The sequence below is a fragment of the Caloenas nicobarica genome, chromosome 4, assembly GCF_036013445.1.
Source record: "Caloenas nicobarica isolate bCalNic1 chromosome 4, bCalNic1.hap1, whole genome shotgun sequence".
Taxonomy (NCBI): Eukaryota; Metazoa; Chordata; class Aves; order Columbiformes; family Columbidae; genus Caloenas; species Caloenas nicobarica.
This window is the reverse complement of record NC_088248.1, coordinates 25,855,259-25,876,993: the sequence shown is the minus strand read 5'-3', so window position 1 is coordinate 25,876,993 and position 21,735 is coordinate 25,855,259. Positions and strand designations below refer to the sequence as shown.

General features: G+C 42.8%; 1 protein-coding gene across 5 annotated transcripts in view; it reads left to right on the top strand.

Moving 5' to 3' along the window:
* Nucleotides 1-21,735, top strand: part of RASGEF1B (RasGEF domain family member 1B) — a 58,954-nt gene that overhangs the window by 21,513 nt on the left and 15,706 nt on the right. For 2 of the 5 annotated variants that reach the window (XM_065634268.1, XM_065634272.1), the window contains exons 1-4: nucleotides 5,836-6,008; nucleotides 19,334-19,511; nucleotides 20,104-20,226; nucleotides 21,211-21,348. In XM_065634268.1, the coding sequence (XP_065490340.1) occupies nucleotides 5,839-6,008; nucleotides 19,334-19,511; nucleotides 20,104-20,226; nucleotides 21,211-21,348 (609 nt within the window). In that variant the 5' untranslated portion in view covers nucleotides 5,836-5,838. Of the gene's footprint in view, nucleotides 1-5,835; nucleotides 6,009-10,161; nucleotides 10,290-19,328; nucleotides 19,512-20,103; nucleotides 20,227-21,210; nucleotides 21,349-21,735 lie in introns of those variants that run through there. The other 3 variants (XM_065634270.1, XM_065634273.1, XM_065634271.1) reach the window with 3 other exon arrangements.

Here is a 21,735-nt window from a genome sequence, read left to right as displayed (position 1 = left end):
CAGGAATGAAAGCAGGACTGTGTGGTGCCTTAGAACAGGAGCAATGCTTCAGATAGGCTATGTCATTTAGGAGAGAAAAGAACACTCTTCAAGGATGTCTGGTCTTTCCATTCTGTTCCCCAGCCAGGTAAGTACTTAGCCTTGCCATTCTCAAAGGTGAATGGCTTTAAAGATTTGATCTCCATTTTTACATGTTGATTGTCACCTACTTAAGGGACAGAAGTACCATGTCAAGCTCAGGTGTGTTGAATGACTGAATGGCTTGGTCCTTCCCTCAGAGCACTCTCTCCGAAGCACTGGTTTGTGGACGGGGAGTTGCATGTTCCTCTGGCTGGCTTGCCAGATGATACAGAATTTGATACTTTTCTACTTTGCTTTGCTCATCTGGGCAGTGCTTACCTCCTTTGCAAATGGCATTGAGCTCCATTGGAGACAGCTCCATTTGAAAGATGCCTCCTGCAGATTTATTTTTTTCTGTAAGATTCCTCCCTAACTACATTATCCCAATACTCAATTTCCTTATCCCATCTTGTTTCTCCCTAGTGTGTAGTATTTAATCCTTCCACATTTTTGCCATTTTTCCCTTCCTTTTCATGCTGTCTTGGTGTTAACATGGAGGGTACTGAGAATATAGAAGACTCTCTCCATCTTCTCAGCTCTGCTGAAGGAGGGTCACTTCAGTGCAAGTCCAGCTCAGCTCCTGAAGCCTGGAATTGATGATGTCAGTTGTGAGAAGGTTTGTAAGAATTATGCTGATAAATTCTCACACGTGGTTGTAGGGCAGAGAGCTTTCAGAAATTAAGAGCTTGTCTGAATTTGGGCAGTTCTTGCATAGAAATGTTAAAGGTAAATTACAGGGAGCAGCATATTCTTTCAGTTTTCAAGTTCCTGTCCAAGGCTTTGTCACAGAATGTTTTCCTTCAGTAGGTAACAGTAACAAAAAAGCTGTAGTCAATATAGGAACATGAGCAAAACAGTAGATTTTTTTTTGTCTGCTACCTTTTCATAAGAGCATAAATAATTTTATCTGAAATTTGCCCTAGCCTGAAGTAGGCACCTGTCATCAACCCTTCCAGCTCCGATTGCTTAAATTCTGACAAAGTTGTAAAGAGCTAAAATCAAAGTCTTGTTAGAAAAAAAATTGTTACAGGAAGTACTATCTGCTTACTAGTCAAGTGCCCTGAGTGCTTGCACATCTCTTGATCTTCACACACAACCGTCCCACTGTCACACCACTCCATGTGAACAATTAAGACCGTTTGTGCATCCTTTTTGGTCAAATCACTGAAGTGTATATGCTTAATTTCAAACCTGAAGCCAAGACAAGGTTTAAATGCTCTGCTAGACTGATGCCTCTAATCTAAATGTTACAGTGTGAATTGAATTTCAAGCAATTTTTTGAAAACCCAATGTGATTAAGAGTTTTTGTATCTGGTTCTGCAAACACTTCTACCCGTGCAGGTGTCTCAATGATTTCAGCAGTTTTGTGCACAGGTTTAAACGTGTGCTAATATTGCCAGACTAGTGCTTACTTTTGAATTTCAGGCAATTGACTTCAAACTCTAAATCTTTCCCTTTTATCCATTTGTATCAAGAGTATTCTCTGTATATTGGATTGTGCTGAGTACTTTTTGAAATGCCAAATATGTTGTGCACTTTTCATGTAATATGACTCCTCCACAGTGAGTTAAATGCTACTTTTCATTTACTTTGACTTTCCTCTTATTTAAAACCGCAGGTTAGTTTTGGCAAGTGTTAATAGCTCTTAAATGATTTGTAATCTGTTTTTAATATGATCCTAGTTCAAGTTCAAAATGAATAAACATAGGGCTTAAATGAAACCTGATGTCTTTCTGTGAGGAAATGCTACAAACTGCAGGGTAAGGGTTGATGTATTTGCACAGCAGCAAATATTAAAATGAAAAAAGAATGGGTCTTAGATGTTTTCTCTTAATTATTCTTCTTTGATCATTTGGAGTTACAGGAGGTGGAGAGCAGCTAGTTTAGCTGATTATTTTGTATTGCTCTGACAGAGAACTATCCAGTTACGTGCTGAAACAAGAGAGAATGTTCTCTCTTTATGCTTAAAATTTAATATCATTTAACTGTTTTACAGACTGTGCTTGCATGATCTAACCAGTAAAAAATTACTGGGTGAACTGAGGAAAGTGGCTTCTGGTTTATCACTTGGAAATAATGAGTATTTGGCTGTGGAACATCGCATAAGCAATACTGAATGGGATCAGGATAAACCCAAAATGCAGATGTATAGTAATTAATGAAAATGAAGCTTCAGCTCTCTACATATACTCACCTGAAATGTAAATTACTAGGTTATTCCTCATGAATGGCTTAGGATCTGTAATTACTTTCCGACGTAGGAAGATCTATATTAAAACAAAGACGACCAGCAGTAGTAAAAGTGTGAAATGGGCTTATATTGAGTGAAAAGTCCTGAGGTCCTACATGCTAGATGTGTATTCTTAGTGCTAGAATTGCCCACAGCATAGTGAGGCAAACAGGGAGTATGAATGGTTAGGGAACTGGAAGGACAAAAGCTGAGGGGTTTGCTATTAGAAGTAGAAGGAGAGGAGAAGGCTAGTGATATTACCGGCCCTGCCAAGCTAGAGTCTAAAGCTTACTCTGGTTTTGCAGCGACATCAGAACTAAGTTGTTTTCTTGTGTAGAGTTGCAGGTGATTTTCTTTTGAACTGAAATTAAGAATTTTTTTACTGTATCTATAGACTTTTCTTTAGTGTCACCCAATTTCTTCACGGGTAAGACAAAAACAGTTGAAAATTTGAAACAGGGAGGCAGAGAGTACATTGCTTTATCAGCAGATAGATTTTTTTTCAACCACACAATGAAAGTTGGTCCAGAACAGAAGTTGCACAGAGTTAACAACACTTAGTACTCCTAGGCTTGGTGATTTTTTTTTTAAAGCGTCATTTCCTGAAGTCATCTGATGCCATTAAATATGCTTTTTTTCCCCCACCATTCTTTTTAACTTATAATTCTTATGTCTTGGAGAAACATTGGATAGTATGAATATGTTGATTTGAAGCTTATTGGCACAGATAGTAGTCACCAAAAAACTAAACAGAAATCTGTTTTATAAACAGATTTTCATTCCATGTAAGTATTGAAGTTTTGGGAGTTAAACTTCTGCTTCTTCAGCAGCTGGTATTGGCATTGCTGGTTTAACCTGCCTTTCCTGGAGTGAGTCTGAAAGCCCAGGAGCCTGGTTACAATTAGCTTGAACTGTAATTTATTTGCATCTATGGGCCCAGAGATTTACAGTATCTACTAGATACAAAAATCTCTCCTAAAATCTAGTTTGTTTTGAAGTAACAAATTCAGTTTTCATGTTCAGGTGAAAAATATGTTTTTATAGTAATAATGATGGTGGAGATGAGATGGAGCTTTGGATTAAATTTTCCACAACTCCAATACCCAGGCAAGGCAGAGGCCTGGTTTGCAGCCACATTCTATAGTCTGTATTTCTATCACAATGGAGAGTCACATGTTAAAGCCCAGCCTAGATGCTGGGTTTCATGCCAGCAGTTCCAGCTGTGGGACCCAGGCCTGGATTTTAGGAGAACATCACCTGCACAGAACTTATTTAGTGAGCATTGGTCTAATTGGTTTAATTGGCCCCCATCTAGTTTTTAGTTTTTATTTGTGCTTAATCCCCTTAATCTGTGTTGCCATTGTGAGCACTACCATATCAAAAACAGGAAGAAAAAATAAAGCATGTGAGCAATGCGGACTGGGCATGTTCTGCATTTGAAATGACTCATAACTGTACTTCTTACCTCCTTACAATTTTTCATGTCTCAGTTCTCGCCAAGTTATTCACAGCTGCTTGCACTACTGCAAATGAGGCCTGAGCAATGCCAAGCAAAGCAGACAAATTACCTTGCTTGCTTAACCATGGCACTTGACTGCAGCCCACTGAGCTGTAGCATTTGCCGGTCTTGCAGCAGCACAGCGCTGCTGAATCACGCATTTGCTGCACCACCCATCGCTCCCCTGGGCTTGTCCCCTCTGCCAGGGAGCCCACAGGCTGCCTTCACTCTAGTCAACTTGCACCAAAACCAACCAGGATAATCAATGTGTCAGTACCTGCAGTTACTTCAGTAAAATATTTCTGCTTTAATCAAAAATACAGAAGAGGAGGGAAAAACACATTTGTCCTCGAATCTGAGAGGGGCATCCCTTTACCTGGATGAAGTCTAAATATTTTTCTATTAGTTTTCCTGTAGGTGTGGCAACAAGAGGTGTCTGATGAAGAGAATTGTGGGGGTAAACAGGAATCAAGAAAGTTAATTGCATTGGGAAACCTGTCACAGAGCATAGTCTGGGGAAGATACGTAGCACCGTCCTCTGACTTAGTCACCAAAGTGGGAAAAGGACTGGGATACGTGTATAAGTGCTGTGACCTCTGACTTGGGATCGTGTCATCTTCCTTTAGAAATAACATTGCAATGTCATTTGGTTATACTTCATGTTATATGTGACACTATGCAAAGGGACAGAGCAGGCTTTTGTGTGAATCCAGAAGTGGAAGACTTACAATAAATTTCTAGAATCCACAGTGAGATCACATGCACCTTTAAATCTCAGTTCCAGGAAGGGAGTTACTTGTCCTAGGGTCCCTTTACTATTCATTACCTTGCCAGCTCAATTATTTTAAAAATAATATTTAAAGTATTTTTTTCTAGAGACTAAATTTAAAGAAATGGAAATGAAGGTAGGCAGGATTCCGTGACTGCCTCCACAATCATCCTGCCTCAAGGAACCCAGGTTTATGTGCTCTTTTTATGCTTGTGTGCAGAAATAGTAGACAGAGGCACCTGTCCTGTGAATGTTTAACAGCTGGGGACAGTTTTTCTTCAATTAGTGTAAGACCTGATGCATGTAGCTAGCTTCACGTGTAAAGTATGGGTTCTGACCTGGCTGCTGCCACTTAGAAGATCATGGGTGTTCTGATGGGTGGCTCCTGCTCTGTGCACAGTCACAAAAAAGAAAATTAAGCATAGATTGGGAACTGCTCTAAGGGGATGGAGAACAGGAAAAGCTGGTGTACTGCTCCCTAAATCTGAGGTTCAGCTGCACCTCAAGCTGTACATGTGCAGCTCTCTTTCTGTCATCTCAGAAGGTTTCAAAGTACTGCCAAAAGGTCTGTGGAAGGCAACAGAATCATCAGAGATTTAGACACTGTGCCTAGAGGGACTCTGTAGACCAGGGCTTTTCAGCCTGGAAAAGTGGTGATTGAGAATGCTGTGCAAGAAAGGGAGAGCATGTAGAACCAAAGTGTTTGCTCTGGCATTCTGTGCAAGAGCAAGGGGACATCAGATGAAAGCTAGTAAGCTGTGTTCAAGTGAAATGGAGGATGGTCGCTCTCTGAGGAGTCATTGTGGATCCATGCAAGTCCTTTTCAAACGATGTGGATGGCCTGCAAGGGGAACTGGATGGGTACTGGGAATAGAGATCTGCTGAGGGTCACTGAACAGACAAACAGCACCAGGCTCAGGAAATCCCCTGTAGTGAAAATACCAGCTGGGAGACTGCTTGGAGGAGGCATTGTGTATACAGGGCCTGTTCTTGCCTGCCCCAAGCACTTGCTGATGCCTGCTGCCAGGGGCGCGGTGCTGGGCAACGGCCGCTCTGGGGTCCCCTCAGCCGGGTCCGGCGACACAGGCTTCGGTTCCAGCGCCCGCGACATCTGCCCGCTGGTGCTACCCGAAATGGGTTTAGCCAGACCCCCCCAGCAGCCCCCCCGTAAGCTCTGCAGCCCCCGCCCTTCCCGCTGCTCGGGGGCGGGATGGGGGCGGGATGGGGGCGGGCCCGGGGAGCGGCGCCGCCCGCTGCCTGCGTGCCGCTCGGGGAGTGCTGGCCGGGGAACGGCGGTGCGGGCCGGCCGAGCTGTGCCGTGCCGGGGACAATGTGTGCTTGTGGGCAGTAAAGCAGCGGCTGGGACCGGGACCGCCTGCAACCGCTTCCAGGTACGGTCCGGGGGGTTCTGCAGGGTGGAGTGTGCGTCTGTCCGTCCATCCATCCGTCTTCTTGCTAGTCCCGGCAAAAGAGTCTCTTTCCTCCTGGTGTTTATCTCCTTACGAGCTACTCAGTTCCGCACAGCCAGAGCTGCTCGTTTTGGGGGGATCAGGATACTGAGGAAGGGAGAGAGACTTCAACTCAGCAGAAAAAACACTTGATCGTGCGGTGGTTGGGTCCTTCTCTTGTCTCTTTCCCTGTATTAAGATGCAACAGGGTCCTAAAACTGCATAGCATGATCTTTCTGTGGCTACAATCCTCAGAGAAGCTTTCTCTGTTTTTTCCGTATAGCATATCGTTTTAACTAATGGCTGTTTTTTTGGATGGGAGGAATGAAAAAGCACTAATTACTTGGATTGTGGTTGTAGGGCTGCATAAAAAGGGGTGTGAGTGGTGTCATCCAAGTGTCTTTATGGGCTTCTCTTTTGCTGGGCATCTGCTGCCTGTGACAGTGATAAAACTTGGGGCCCCTGTGCCGAGTGAAGTGGGAGCAGTTCAGGGGCAGAAGGAGAGTAACCGCAGTTAAATGACCCAAGTTCAAAGTGTTGCTCATTGGATACATCTACTGTGTTGTGTTTATGTCAGGCTGCGAACTAAGGCAGCCTTAGCAACAATCAATGCCTCCCTGTCTTCCTGTGTGTAAAGCTAAATATAGCAGTGAGGGATGAGGAAAACTCTTTCGGTGGAGTTTCCCTGAATAGAGCAGAGGAGGCACGATTCCTCTCAAAGAGGAAGAATGTACCCCAGACAGACGGGTATCTATCAGTCTAAACTAGAAGTATTGAGGGGGTTTCTTTCAGTCAGATTATAGTCACGGCGGGCTGAGATAATGTGACATCTGTGGGAAGTGGGGACCTGGGCAGGCAGGACTGGGTCTCTAGTCTGTCTCTTGATTTTGAAAGCAGCTAACAGCATTTGAGGGATGGGTCCCTCAGGCTTATCCTATGGCTCTCCAAGTCTTGGAGAGAAGCTGGTAATCAGCAGAAAATCAATGCTAAGTATGCTCAAGACAAGTAGCTAATGGGTGAGCCATGCTGGAGAGACCTAATAGGTAAGCCCCAGCTCTAATTTTGGATTAGCAATGCCGATATCACTCTTGAATGGGAGGACTGAAACAAGCCACTGTAGGTTTTGTTAATTCTTTGTAAAAGAGATATGGAAGTATTACTTTATCAGAGGTTAAGATCGCAGTGGTGGCACACACTGAGTAAAATACTTGGTTTTTTATGGTACAATGAATCCCCTTTGGTTCACATTCTTCGTAGTTTCTTTCTGCTGAGGTTTTTGGGGACATAACAGGGTGTTGTTAGCTGTGCTTCAGTTGTATGAGTTGCCTAAACAGTCGTTGGGGAGTGCAGTGAGTCACCATACCCGTTCATGGTCTGCAGAGTGAGCTGCTGTCACACCTGTCGGAAGTGACAGGCACAGTTTCAACACTGGAGCCCCATCAGTGGAGGAACGTGAACTGAAAAAGCTGAAAACACAGACGTTTATTTTTGTAACTTGGATTAGTTAAGAAGTGAGATTTTCCTTTGGGTGAATACATCATTGTCAGTGTTGGTGTTATGACACCTACTATAGCTGACAAAATTGTGTGAGTGTGATCTTTCTTGGCTGCCTTGGACAACATGACTACTTGGGCATTGGTGTTAACCTCGGAAAAGTGCTACAAAGCTAAATGATTAAAACTTTACAGAACTAGTATTCTGAAGTGCCTTTGAAGCGATCATCTGTAAAAAGGTTAAGTGATATTTGGTGCCAAAGATGCTGAACACTCCTGACAAACAGGGATGCGTTATGGCTGCAAGCTTTTCTTGATATTAAGCTCTAGGTGTCCTCTGGAAAAAGAGAAAGTGTAAAAAGCATTGGATGTTTCACACTTCAAAGATTTCCTATCTAAATCAGAGGGTTTAGAAACTTTTCGTCCTACACAAGGTTGCAATCAGCTGTTACTAATTTTAGCTGAAGCGTCATTACATTTAGAAAACATGGTGAGTGCTCAGTCAAATGACTTGGAAAAGGTGAGTTTGTGGTGCTCACTTCACTCTTGCACATCCTTGGCGTGGATGTGTAATTCTTTGCAACTGTGTCCCTGCTCAGTTTGTAGAGCTCCTTCCATTAACTGTGATACTTCTCATGCATTTGGAGAGATTAGTGTCAAAGCTCCAGTGTTGAGCAGGGTAGCGGTCATAGAAGATTTAATTTAAAGCATAGTCTTAGAAGAAAGCCCTCGACTTCTAGAGATAGAGATGGTGCGAACTATTTATTTCCTTGTATCTTCATGCAGCGTTTCTAAACTACAAGCTAATTTTGCCTTTGCATCAACGTGTCTTCCTTTTCTTCAGTCATTTGAGTACTCTTCTGCTGTTGGGCAGTACAGGAAGAAGCTGTCGGCTGGAATAGAATGTCTGTGTTTCTATGAAGGGGGCAGAATTTGTGACTGCTTCTACTTAAGTCTTTTTCTCAAATATTAGTAGGTATACAGGTGTACTCTGCAAGCACTGACAAGTGCCCTTTGCTTGGCATGGGTTTGTGGGACGGAGCCACATCATGTAATAAATGCTTTGCTAGATAATGAGCTTGCAAACAAAAGTTCCAGAGTGCGTTTTGCAGCCACAGCAGGGACAATACATAATTTACAAACAGGAGGCGAAGACTACCTCTAGCTGAAAGCTATTGCTAATTTCTCAACTGTTATAGCTGCTATGAGAAGTAGTATTAAAAAAAAAAAACTAATTAACTACAGTGAGGAATGTGAACAGATGGTATTTAGCATGCCTGTATTTTTAATTAGAAAACGAGCAGGCTCATGGAAACAATACAGCTCAGTCTTCCTAGGCGGCTCTGGAGTAGCAAAGTGTGACTCAGACCCATGTATTCTGACTATTTTAGTTTTAATTTGTTCTCCCCAAAGTAAAATGTTCCCCAGGTCACCTGCCCCTCCCGTGGGGTCAGGTAACTCTGCCAGCATTTTGTCACATCTGGAAATAGGGCCAGAAATACCAGGTCACACGCCATTAGAGAGAAGCAGCTGTGAGTCTGTATCGGCCAGCACAAAGAGACGTCCAGATACATCAGCAGTAAGAGGTTAAATATGCTTGAGTCAGACTGGGGAGTGGGATACTTTGGGAGATAATAGCTCTCATTGATACAAGGCCAGGTGCTTTCTGCATGAAAGCAGCATGCTGACCTGACAGTACCTGTCCATCAGGGCTGCGACTTGATCTTCCCTTAAACATCCTGCAGAGATTCAGACAGTATTAGCCCATGTTTATGATGATCCTTTCACAACCCAAGCTGGTGTGAGTTTGCTCAATACGATACCCGCTGTGTGTTAATAGGTGTAATTGTTCCAAGGCAAGGAGGCTTTGACCAACAATTGCAGAGACCTTCAGTCAAGCACAGGAACTGCTGCCGGGTCTTAAAGGCTGACACAAACCAGCTAATGCAGCATGTGAGTGAAGGAGATTTCTGCTGTGGCCCTGCCTAGACTAGGGAAAAAACTCTTTTTTAGTCAGTTTGGCTAGACTGTTCTTCTCCTTGATTTCCCAATGAGCCAGTCAGACTGATGGGAGCCAACCATTTTACAAGTCCCTCATACCTCAGACCCAGCTCTGGTCTGGAAAACACTGACTGATATTCAGCCCAGGTATAAATGGATGACAGGCAAGTACCACTAATCCAGATACAGAGCTGTATTTGTGTGCTTAACTGCCAAAATGGGACTATCCTTTTCATCTTCACCCTAAGCATTGGAAGGTGTATTGTTTTGTTGTGTTTTTAACTGAAGTGTTTCTGCTACAAAAACTCTGGATATACTGCTTTCAACCTGCTGTACATATGTGCCCGTAATTCTCTGTACTGCTCATGGAAACATAAGGTCTTGGTAAATGGAAAAACAGAGATTATGTGAACTGTTTGCCTTAAACCAGCATTTTTCCTTCGTCATCTAAATGGAAAAAAGACGCTTGATGATGAGGTTTTAGGTAGAACCAGTTAAATGAAATTAAGTACTGTTATTTAGCACTATTACAGCTTGCTGTCGAAAATTATACCTCGGCTGTCTGTTATGATTGTAAAAGGAAATGTTGCTTTCTTCTGCAGCGTATTGTAGTTTTCACCAAAAGACCAAGCATGAATGTCTGCAAAGAGCAACAGCTTTTGGATTTGGAAGGTGTCTGGCTTTGATGAGGTTGAAGAAGGAACCATGTCAAGAGAGCTTCATGCTTAAGGCTAGTACTGTGCTTCTGGCATTAATATAGCATGGTCCACCTTCTGTACCCCTTTTGAAAAAATATCTTGGAACTTAATGAAAGGAAATAACCCCACACTAGTCCCTCTTTGTACTTTCGAGGAGAGGAATGCAGTAATGAGAAAATGAGTGACTTGACTAAAGCCACATAAGTAGCTTGTAGCAGAGTCAGAAGAAGCTCCCAGCCACCAGGTCTAAGCACCGAAATGATGCTTTTTCTGTTGGCTGTGGATGCATGTGCGAAAAGTTCTTGATGAAGCTGGTTATCACTGTGAACTAGCTCGGACCCATGGTTAGATACTGATGGTGCAGATAGAAAATGTTTGTCTTTTAGCCCCAGTCACCTGAGGTGGGTTAGGTTTACAGAAGCTGACATTCCTGGTACAAAAAAATGGATCACATTCCCCAAGGTTAGTAGGAGTCTAATACCGTGTTGAAATCAGTAATACTTTTCCGATGATAGTGTAGGGGAAACTACACCCATCTCTATTGACGACATCAATTTTCTGTTTTTTTTCAGTTTGAAGCATGCAGGAGGCACAAAGCGTGCTACGTAATGATAGAGTGTCAAGGCTCTGATTCACTACTGGGGATGGCATAGCATGTGTGACATCGCAGGTCCCCGCTGTCCACCCCACCCCACGCCCCGTTCCTGGATAGCTTAGCCACTGTGAGTCAGCTGCTGAATCACTTGCTTTACAGTGTGATGTTTGGAAGTAAATCATCACTACTGTTCGCTTGCCTTAAAACTCCCGCCTGCAAACTGCAGCAATTAATTAGCTGATTGACGAGCAGCAGCTCAGCTTTCTGCTCAGCGACACAGGAGGCTGGGATGGGAACCTGCTTGGGTCTGTAGAGCTTTGCACCTTGGTGGTGGATGGGAGCCCTGACGGAGCCAGTCTGCGGGTGGCTGGATAGAGAGGTAGGATTTCAGTCTTTTATGACCATTATATTTCAGAGCTTTCTGTTCCCAATAGAAAAAATGGCAAAACTCTTCTGTACTTCACCGGTTGCCATTAGGGGGATGCTGTGTGCTTCTAAAAGCCCCACCCTGCTTCAGTAAGTGGAAAAAGCAGAAGGCTTTAGTAGCATGCATGTTTTCTTTGCATTTAATATACTTGTACTCTTACTTCAAAGCTCTGAATTTTGCCATGAGCAGTTCCAGCTGATTTCTTAACCCTTCATGCTGGCTAGCTGGTCTGCTGTTTGTCTTTCCTGATGGTATTTGATTTCGAATGAAATTTATCACTTAGGACTGAGGAGATCATTACTCAGCTTGTGCATTGGTTTGGTGTTAAACAAAGTGCTTGGAGGACAGTCCATTTAAGAATTTTTCTAAAGGAAATAGATCTGGGGGATGGAGAAGTTAACCCTTAATATGATCCCAGTATTGGTTGTTAAACTCTTTGCTCTCAGTCCAGGTGTCTGCTCTTAAATTTCGGCAGGAAAGGGTAGCTTCATGCATTCTCTGTTGCTTAAGACAGTTGTTATTTTGTTGCATGCTTTGGCTGGTCCAAGGCCCTGGTGCATCTGTGCTGGTTTGACTAAAGATGGGTTAATTTTCTTCATGCAGTTAGAAACCTTTCTTTTTCATAGCTAGCACGCTCATTATTTGGACTTATTTTGAGAACAAGCAGATGAAACCCAAGCACAGAGCTAATGTTTTTAATTGCTCTGGTCTGAGAGCCAACGGCATTCTGAGCGCTCTGCCCACGCGTGTGAGGTACCAAGGAAGGGGGGTATGGATGGGGCAGAGTTTGACGGACATCCAGACTGATCAATGAGAGTATTCCATCCCATTAGCGTCATGCTCGAGATATAAGGAGGGTTGGCTCTTCCGCTATCTCGCTCGCTCTCTGGGGTGCAGCTGGGGGTGGTTTTGGTGCGGGACGTTTAGTCCGGCTTTTTGCCATTTTGCAGAGGACTCTGAGCCTTTCTGCCTTTTTTCCTGCCTTTTCTCTCTCTGGGATCGACTGTGGGACCGGGTGCCGTTTCCTGGGACTGGCTGCTCAGTGTGTTTGTGAGGAATTGCCTTGAGTATCTTTTATTTCTATTTTATATATATATTTACTAGTAGTGTATTAGTATTTTGTTATTTTATTAAACTGTGTTTATCTCAATCCAGGTTTCTCCCTTCCCTTTTGATTCTCTCCCCTATTGGGGGGTTGGGGGAGGGAGGGAGTGAGCCGCTATCATGGTTGTATTGCTAGCTCGGGTTAAACCACGACAGCATCCTTTTCAATTTCATTCATTCTGTAAATCACTTGAGCTTTACAGCAGTCACTACGGAGCGTGCAATGGGCTGAACTTTTTTGGAATCTCTGTTGGCTTGTGACATATAATTACTGCTGTGCTAATCCATCATTTCACTGATAATAAATACTTGCCCTATATGGCTCATGTTTTAAACTCCAATGTGGGATTACTAATGAGATCTACAAGGTAAAAAACACTTATGGGAGAACAGTCTTATTTTGGGCAAAAAAATTAATTAAAATATTCAAGGGACATTATAGAGATGAAGAAATTGTCCATAAGTTAAAAAATAACTTGCAAATGAACTTTAAAAGATCAATCAGTCAGTGAGGGAGCACACTTCATATGGTGTCCCTTTTAATAATTGTGGCCTTCTCAGTTTTAGCCTACAGATACAATGATCACAATGCAGCTGAGATTTCTAAGATGCAAGCTTGTTAAGAAAGCTGATATGTTGTACATATGGTCGTCTTTTCATGTTTTGTGTTTCAAGGCTGCTGGTTTTGTGTGTCCAGAAATACAATTTGCTTCATGTGTTTTGGTTGGGAAGAATATATGTCCTGTCCTCTCCCTTGGCCTGGGTCATTTTCTTGCTGTTTTTACCACTCTGTAGTCAACCTGCCTGTGCTTGTCTGGCTCTGCAGCGCTGCCGTGGCACGGCCACCCTCAGCATCACTAGACTCACGTTGCTCTTCCCACTACGGGAAGAGGTAGCAGGGGGGTTGGCTCTTGGGGCTTAAGCAGGTGACACAGATTTACAGCACATCAGCATCAAAAGGAACTTGTTTGTTTTCTTTCCTTTTTTCCATCCTTGCAGATTTGGAGAAATTCAAGGCATTGTTAAGCCCCCTGCACTTTTCCTAACGCTCCCAAGCATATGTGCAAATGCATTCATTTCCATCACGCTTTTGCAGTTCAGTATCCAAGGGCTTTAGTTTCGAGTGATTCAGGATCTGCTTAATTAATGTGCCAAAGTTCTCATATGTGAGTGATCAGTCAGCAGTGCTGCATCTGACCTTCCCACATCATCAGCTGGATCTATTAATAGATCCAAGAAAGAGTTCCTTTGCACAATCAGGAGGAAAAAGCCTTTCTTTAAAATTCAGTTCCTGGTCTGCTCTTTGCTTACTGCTGGGGTTTTTCTTTTTCCTTTGAAGCCCATTGTTGCTTGGGTTATTTTTTGAGAACTTCACAGAATTGTTTATCCTCTGCTGTTTCAGTGAAAATTAAGTGTCTCAAGGCTCAGTCAGGTTTGTTACGCCTGTCTTTGATTGCCCTACTAGAGACTGCGATTCCTTGTCTCTGCTGTGTGCAAGATGTATTTCTGCTGTTATGTCACTGTCCAGCAATATCACCTATGGATAGTTTTAGTCCTCCTGTTACTCTCTGGTGGATTCCTTCTGAGTTGCTCTTAACCTTGTTCTTTATTTCAGCCAGGGAAAAGCCCTTGTCACTCCTCTTTCCATCTCCTATGTGAGTATGAAATACCATTCTGTACACTGTCTCTTACAAGATACAGTTGTAACTATTTTTAGGAAGGAACTGTAAGTTAAAGTTGGTGGTGAGTTCACACTGCCAGAATTATACGACAGATTGAAGACGTATCATGGAAGAACGGAAGCAAGGCAACTTAATCTGGGACTGTTCTGTGATCTTAGTTTCTGCAAGTAAAGCATATGAAACAGCCATCTAGGAGTTTTTCATATTTCTTACATTCTCAATAGCTTGAGCTGTAGAATTGCACTTTACCTTTCAGTGCAGAAAACCAAATGCTTCGTAAGCAAAGCAAACACACCCAGCTGTACGGAACGCAATGGTTGGCCTTTGTGTCTGGTATGCTTTTGTTCTGGGTAGCCTGGATCATTGTCTAAAATGCTCCATACTTTTCAGAAACACTTAAGATAAAGCTGGATGTTGCTGGGTTACTTCCTTTCTGTATGTTAAAGCCGAGGCTCATTCTGACTTGCTCAGACTTTCCCGGCTTGGTGCAAGCTGTTACGATTCATAATCCTTTCCTCAGCAGTTTTTTGTTTTGCCATACCTCGATTTTTTTTTTAATGGCTTCCTTAAGAACAATGGGGGATGGTAATCACCTGCTAAAAGTGATGTGAGTTTTCTGACTGTAGGGTAGTACAGCTCTGAGGGGATCTAATTGCACAGTTGAGGTTTGCATCTTATATGAGGAGGTGCGCCTCATAAGAAGTTCAGTCACCATTGAGGGAGCTCCCTTGTTGTAATGTGGGAAATGCAAGTACATAACAGAGGAGCTGAAAATGTTTTGTAGTGGCTTTAAAGACAACTTCCATGGCTACTACTGAACCCTTCAGTGGGTGCTTCTATAAAGGACATGAGCTGTCCATATTGTTGGTTTTGTTTTATACACCTGACCTGCAGACTGAGCTCTTTAATGTAAATGAAAACAAACCAGCACAACCTTTCACTGTTGTGAGTAAAAACAATTTTTTTTTTTTCTGTTGCTGAACATAGCTGTTTGGAAAAGCACTTTGCAGCCTGGAAGCTATTTCTGATTCCTTTAGTTTTGCCAAACTGGAGCTCCTGCAGGAGTGGCAGGTGGCATTTTGGGCACATCATCTTTGTCTCTGTCTTTCTATTTACACAACTGTTACTGGGAAAGTTGAGACTTCTTTCTTGTCAGAGGCTACTCAAAGTCAGAATTTGGACCCTAATGCCTAAGATCTTACATTTTCCATAGTGATGCTAAATGCAGAAAAAAAAAGTTTTATTCCTCTTTCCACAATGCAGAGAGTTACCGACTTCTCTCTGTCATAGGAGAACATCACTGGTGGAGCCAGGAATTATTTCATTGCTCTTTCCTTCAAGTTGAATCTCTAACCAAAAAAAACCCCTCTCTTTTCCTTCTTAAAGAAAAGAGGAAAATGTTTTCTATGTTAACGATAGCCAAATGTTTCCAAAGTCCAGTTAAAAAGTTCCAGTTTTACCTCTCAGGATGTTACTCACTAGAATCATCTTTCCTGTCTTTTTCCCTAATTTGTGCTTGTCAGATGTTGTAGTGCTGTGGTTTATCAATATTTTTATGTCCCAAGATGCCTCTGCTCCATATGCCAAGGCTTTGTGGACCAGATTCTGCCATGTGACCAGATTTCAATTCCACTCAAGTTATTCCGAAGGCAGGCTTTGGTGTTATGTATTTAGCCCCTGAGCTAATTAGAACTAAGCATGCTGCTTTGTGTCTCCACCTCCGTATAAAATGCAACAGAAGAGTCAAGGTAATAAAGGAGCCCCACTGGAAAAACACGTGTTGTATGAATCATCCTGTTGGCCATGCTATATTTACCTCTGTTGCACTTTGATATCATCCCTTTTCATCACATGGAGAACATGTCCTGTGTCTTGTTCACTTACAAACAAAATCCTCCGTGTCCGAATGTGGCACATAGAGAACATCTCTTACCTACTACAACTTGATGTTTCATTGAAGCAGAACAGAACCGTCTTTATCAAGTAGTTTCCAGAAATAGACAGCAAATGAGTGAGCCAATTCGGGGCCAGGCTTTTTTGAATTTTCTTTTCTTGTTCTGAATCAGTTTTAATATCCTGATGACTTTTTTCCTTCCTCTTGAGGAGGCACTAGGAGGCTCTGTGCATCTCAAATTTAGTTTTGTCTGATGAAAGATCCACGTGATCCTGGAAGTAATTGTTGTTCTAAGAGTTAGGGGACTGCAATCTTCAAAAAGGTCTCATTCCCTTTGGGAGTTAGTTATTCGAATTTAAGCACTGTCTGCTGACCTTCTAAAAAACCTTGTATTTTTAATGGGCAGTAGTATATAGCGTGGATGTATAAGGTAAGTTGGAGAAAAACCCTTGTGTGATTCATACCTGTTTCTGTTTCTGTCATGCTAGAAGTTAGTGGTATGGTAGGAGCAGAGGTTTTTCCCCGAACGCTGTATCGCCGATGAAATGGGATACTGCCTGACTGCTTTAGGTAGTGAGGGTTGTATGAAATCACAAGTAATTGCTGGCTAGGCTGGCTAAAACCTCTGCAGATTCCAGTCTCACCCTAAATTGTGTTGTTTTGGTTAATAAGAGATCTGGACTGAGACCAACTGCTTTCTGTGGATTTTTGTATTGCCAACATTGATGTCAGGTTTTGCAGACACAAACTAACCTTTCTCGCTTTCCCTGCAGAGTATTGCCTTGGAGCCACAGGGCTACAAATATTTGGTGTTTACAAACTGTCCACTACCACTTGCATTTCAGCTGAATAAACTTTGCTACAGTAGCTGAAAAGATTTCTGAATTCTGGTGCAAACAAGACATCTTTCAGTGCCAGTGGACTGCAGAATATTTTGGATTTGTTCGACTCTGTGGTTTGTGATTAAAATATGGTGAGCTTTACACAGTATGAAAATCTAGGAAATACTGCAGAAGGTTCTCATCAGCTCCTTGGTAATATTTTATTTCTTAAGCTTTGCTAGCCTCGCAAAGAGTGTGAAAGACCAAGAGTCTTTATGCATCAAAATGTTTTGTCATTGCAGAGTGAGACCAGGGTTGGGCTGCTCCTCACCTGCCTGGTGATTTGAACCCTCTTGAATGGGAACCTTGTTTTGTTCAGGCCTGCACTTGGTGCTCTTATGCTGCAGCACGCATATTTACTTTATGCTTCTGCCAATTCATTGGGCTGGATGGAATTGAATTGCTGGCTGAACAGCTGCACAGAGTGACTAATGTTACTTTTCAGGCATGGAGACTCCTCACTCTTTCCCATTTTGATGCAGATATCTTTTGGCATGTCACATAGGCGGGATTAGCGCAGGTCATGTAGGCCAGGAGGCTTTCTTCACCATCCCTCTCTGTCTTTGCAACCAAGTTTGGCTTTCTCTTACCGTTTACTTACTGAATCCCTTGGTCTTGTGCTGATTTGAATGCCTCCATTGTCCAGACACACTGCCGGCAGCAGCGAGCCTGTGTCTCTCTGTGCGGTGCCTCGGGTCCCCAGGAATCTAGTTAATAACTTAATAGCTTCTCATCTCTGCTGAGCTCACTCTGAAAAGTGCTTTCTTGTGAGCAGTGGTGCACACAGATGGCAGCGTGCTACTTATCTCCAGGCTGTCACATCGCTGGTTGCTCTCAAAATGGGGTGCCTTCACAGGCTGGTGTTCACTGAGGTCTGTGGCTTTAAAAGAGCCTTTCCCCAAATAGGATTTGATACAATGGAATGAAAAGCAACAGCATCTGCACTTACAATGATGGCTCAGAGACATTAGTGCTTTTCCCAGGCGCACACAACACTCTGTCAACACACAAGCATGGCAGCCTGTGGATATTCTCTATTTGATCTCCCTTACCTCTCAGTTGTGGGGAGATTTGGAAGCAGCACACCATACCTTTTTGCATTTGATCTGTCTGCTCCCTAGTTGCAGATGGCCCATTAGCTCTCACTGCCCAGTAACTGCTGTGGTAGAGTCAAAACCAGCATGTATTTGTAGTTAAAACTGGGCACAAAGGTAGCTTGCAATCAAAGTTATAAACCCCAGGTTCCTTAAACTGACAAGGCCTGCTACTCCCAGAAGGCAAGGAAGTGGGGAGGTGAGGGAAGGAGGATAAAACTCAAGTCTCAAGTAACAGAGAGATTTTATCTTTTGGCGTTTTCACATACTGCGTCACCAAAAGAGCTCTTGGGTGGTCATAGCCTCTTTGCCGCCCACCCACTACTCTGGATGATTGAACAGCCTGCAGCACTGACTGATCTGTTCCTCAATAAGACACTTTTATTCCACAGGCACTGAGATGCGGACTGAGGAGTAAAGGCTTTATTTTTCCTTAAAGATTGAGAAAATCTGAAGCTGGAAAACACGGGGTTGGGATTTTTCTCATTGTCACAGAATTTGGAGAGAGGGTTTAACAGCTCTCCAACTCTGCTCGCATCATTGGTGAACTTGGACAACATTAGTAAGCAACAATACTCAGGAGTGTTTTTTCCAAATTTCTGTGGAGCTGCTCAGAGAGCGTAGGTGGAGACAGATGCACTCAAGTGTCAGGCTTTAGCCTGCATCACACCTGTCACAGTGTTATTGGAAAAACCTAGTGCTCGTTTGCCAGGGTGGAGTTGGGAAATGGGAGGTTTTGATTGCAGTTACATGGATGTCGTGTCGCGCAAGGAGACTGTCCTCACACGTAACCTCTTCAGGGCTTCGCCTTCTCTCCCTCTGCACTGGCTGGGGCTGTGTCAGCTTTACAGAAAGTTTGAGTTCCCCAAACCTGTCAGGATTCTCATACACTTCTCCTAACTCTTAACCTGGACCTCTTACCTGTCATTTAGTGAAGAAACAGCAAGATACAAAAGAAGCACCTGGCAATTGTGACGGACAGGCAGTGATGAGAGCCCATGTTGGACCTTTTCAAAGAAATCTCCATGGGCTGGAAGATAATACAGTCTTTGCTGCGGTGTGCAAGCCATCCAAGTTGATTTATTCCAAGTTCCTAGAATATAGATACTTAACTACTGGTAATGTGAGGAGTGGAGAGGATATTTTGAATATCCATCTCACAATGAGCTCAAATCATGATATATGGAAAATTTAAGCAAAATAAGGAGCCTCTTCTTTTAACTTCAGAATGAGCTATTCATTTTTATTCTGTAAAATTAACCTATGTGCTTTCCTCCACTTTCACCCAGAAGACAAGCAATTCTAAGAGAAATTAACAGTATTTGGGGTTTCTTAAAGCCTTTTACATTGCACCTTCTATAATTATGCCATCTCTCTTTTGTGTGTCTCCTCAGGAAAGGATGCCCCAGACACCTCCCTTTGCAGCTATGTTTGACAGCAGTGGCTACAACAGGAACCTATATCAGACAAAAGAGGATGACTGTGGAGGGCTCTATTACCATGACAATAACCTCCTGTCGGGGTCTCTGGAAGCTCTGATCCAGCACTTGGTACCCAACGTAGATTACTATCCTGATGTAAGTTTATACACCCAGCTAGCTATATGTCTAGGCCTGATGCATCTCCTAAAGGGAAACTTCTACATCTGCAGCAAAAGCAGAGCTTGTCACATCAAATTGCTAAGGAAAGGGATTCAAGTGCCTGATCAGCAACGATACAAACATGTGCTTCACGTGAGTGCAGCTTGCAGTTACTCACCTGAACTTAGAAGTCTAATTCTTTATTATTCCTGTTATGAGGCGCACAACCCCAATGACTCATTTATAAAGTAAATACCTAGTGTGGCTTGCTGTTTGATGGATTAAATGCACCATTGTCTGCTCTTATAATAATGCTATGTACAATAGGAGACCTAAACCAGCCCTGCCTTGTTTTGGTTAAATCTTGCATAACTTGGCTTAAGCATGTATTTATAAAGCTGGTTCTGGAGCAATGACAAGTGTTAAATTCAATGCTTACTGCTGCACTAATAGCTCTTGGCACAGCCACATGCACAATTCCCTGCTGCAGATAGTAAAGTATTAGGAAATGATTTGTCAGGAATGCGTTTTGAGAAAATATAAAACTGGTGGTGATTTATTCCTTTTTTTGTCTTCCTGTTGTTTGCAGAGGACATACATCTTCACTTTCCTTCTCAGTTCACGTCTGTTCATGCATCCGTATGAGGTCATGGCCAAAGTCTGCCATCTCTGTACTGAGCAGCAGAGACTAAGTGAGCCTGGCCTGGACAAGGTAAGATCCCTCACTCTCAGGGACTCCTGTTAGTTCCAGTCAAGTGTCTCTACCCTGCCCACATCAAAATGTCCCTACTCAAGAGAGTCCTCGATAGGATTAAACAGATTGAAAACCTGATATAAACAACTAGAATTAGACCCTTTATTCACTGGCATTCACGGGAAATTTCCACACTGCTCAGCCTGTCCTCCATGAAGACAGGTGCAGCTCCTGCACTCTTTTACCAATACATAAGCCAGAAACAAAAGTCCTTGCTATTAAGGATGTATCCTGCACTGGCCCTGCACCAGTTGCTTTTGTTTCAGGGTTCCGGATATCTTGCTATATAATGCCAGAATGTTGGAAAGATGTAATGATGAATTAAACTCATGAATGGGAATTAGACTGACCTGTCTTACTTGCTTAAGCTACAGTCTTGCTTCAGTCTTTGTGGAGTGGCTTAGATTGCTGGCCCCTTTGCATGGGAATGAGTGTTTGTGTGTCATGTCTGGAGTTGAAAGGGAGCAGGATGTGGATGTTTGGATAGAACCTCTGCCTCATAACACAAATTCAATTAAGAGACTTGAATAATTCCAGTTTTTTCCCTATAAGGTAAAGTGTGTGCTTAAGTCTTAGCAGAACTGGAGCTTATTGCTTTCAATGTTGATAGTTAGCTGTAAGTTATGGAAACACTAACAAATGTCTTGCACCGACACGCTGCTGATAATGAGAGGAAAGCATAGATATTATTCTAACACTTTCCATCTACCCGGGGCTTAATGTACAGGTCAGTTAAGACAATGAGAGTCTTTTCATTGGCTTCATTGGGTACTGGCTCTGGCCTGTAATCCAACGCTTGATTAAATTAAGCTTAAAAATTTAACTGACCTTCATACCCTTCTGCTCCACAGTATACTACAGAGGGGACTTCTTTTTTTATGGGGTTAGGTATGCGCTGTATTTCTGTTACATATAATGTTCTTCCTTACCATTTTCAAATAGAACCGGATACGAAAAATCGCACCCAAAATTCTACAGTTGTTGACTGAATGGACAGAGACATTTCCTTATGATTTCCGAGATGAAAGAATGATGAGGAACTTAAAGGACCTGGCACAAAGAATAGCCAGTGGCGATGAAGTAAGTTGTCTGCACACAATTATTATTGGATAAAAAGGAATTACTTCAATGTTTTGATATTTCAGGTTTGTTGCTCTTAGTAACATGGTATGGCTCTGGGTGGCTAAGCTAACTTATTATGAAGGCGCTTGTAGGGAAGAAGTTGCGTCTGGTCTCCAGGCCTAGGAAGAAACCACACAGCACAAGCAGATCTTTTTCATAGCACGGGCAGGGTTCACTCCGTCCTTAAACCCATAATATAATTGCATCTTGTGCCAACAGACACAACATGGTGGCTGTTAATATTTTTCGTTTTGGTGATTCTGCTTGGAAGAAGCTAGATAAGGCACTGGGAAGACTTGCATATCTGAGAAACCCCAACCGATGTTGGTGATTTCTTCAGTTTGT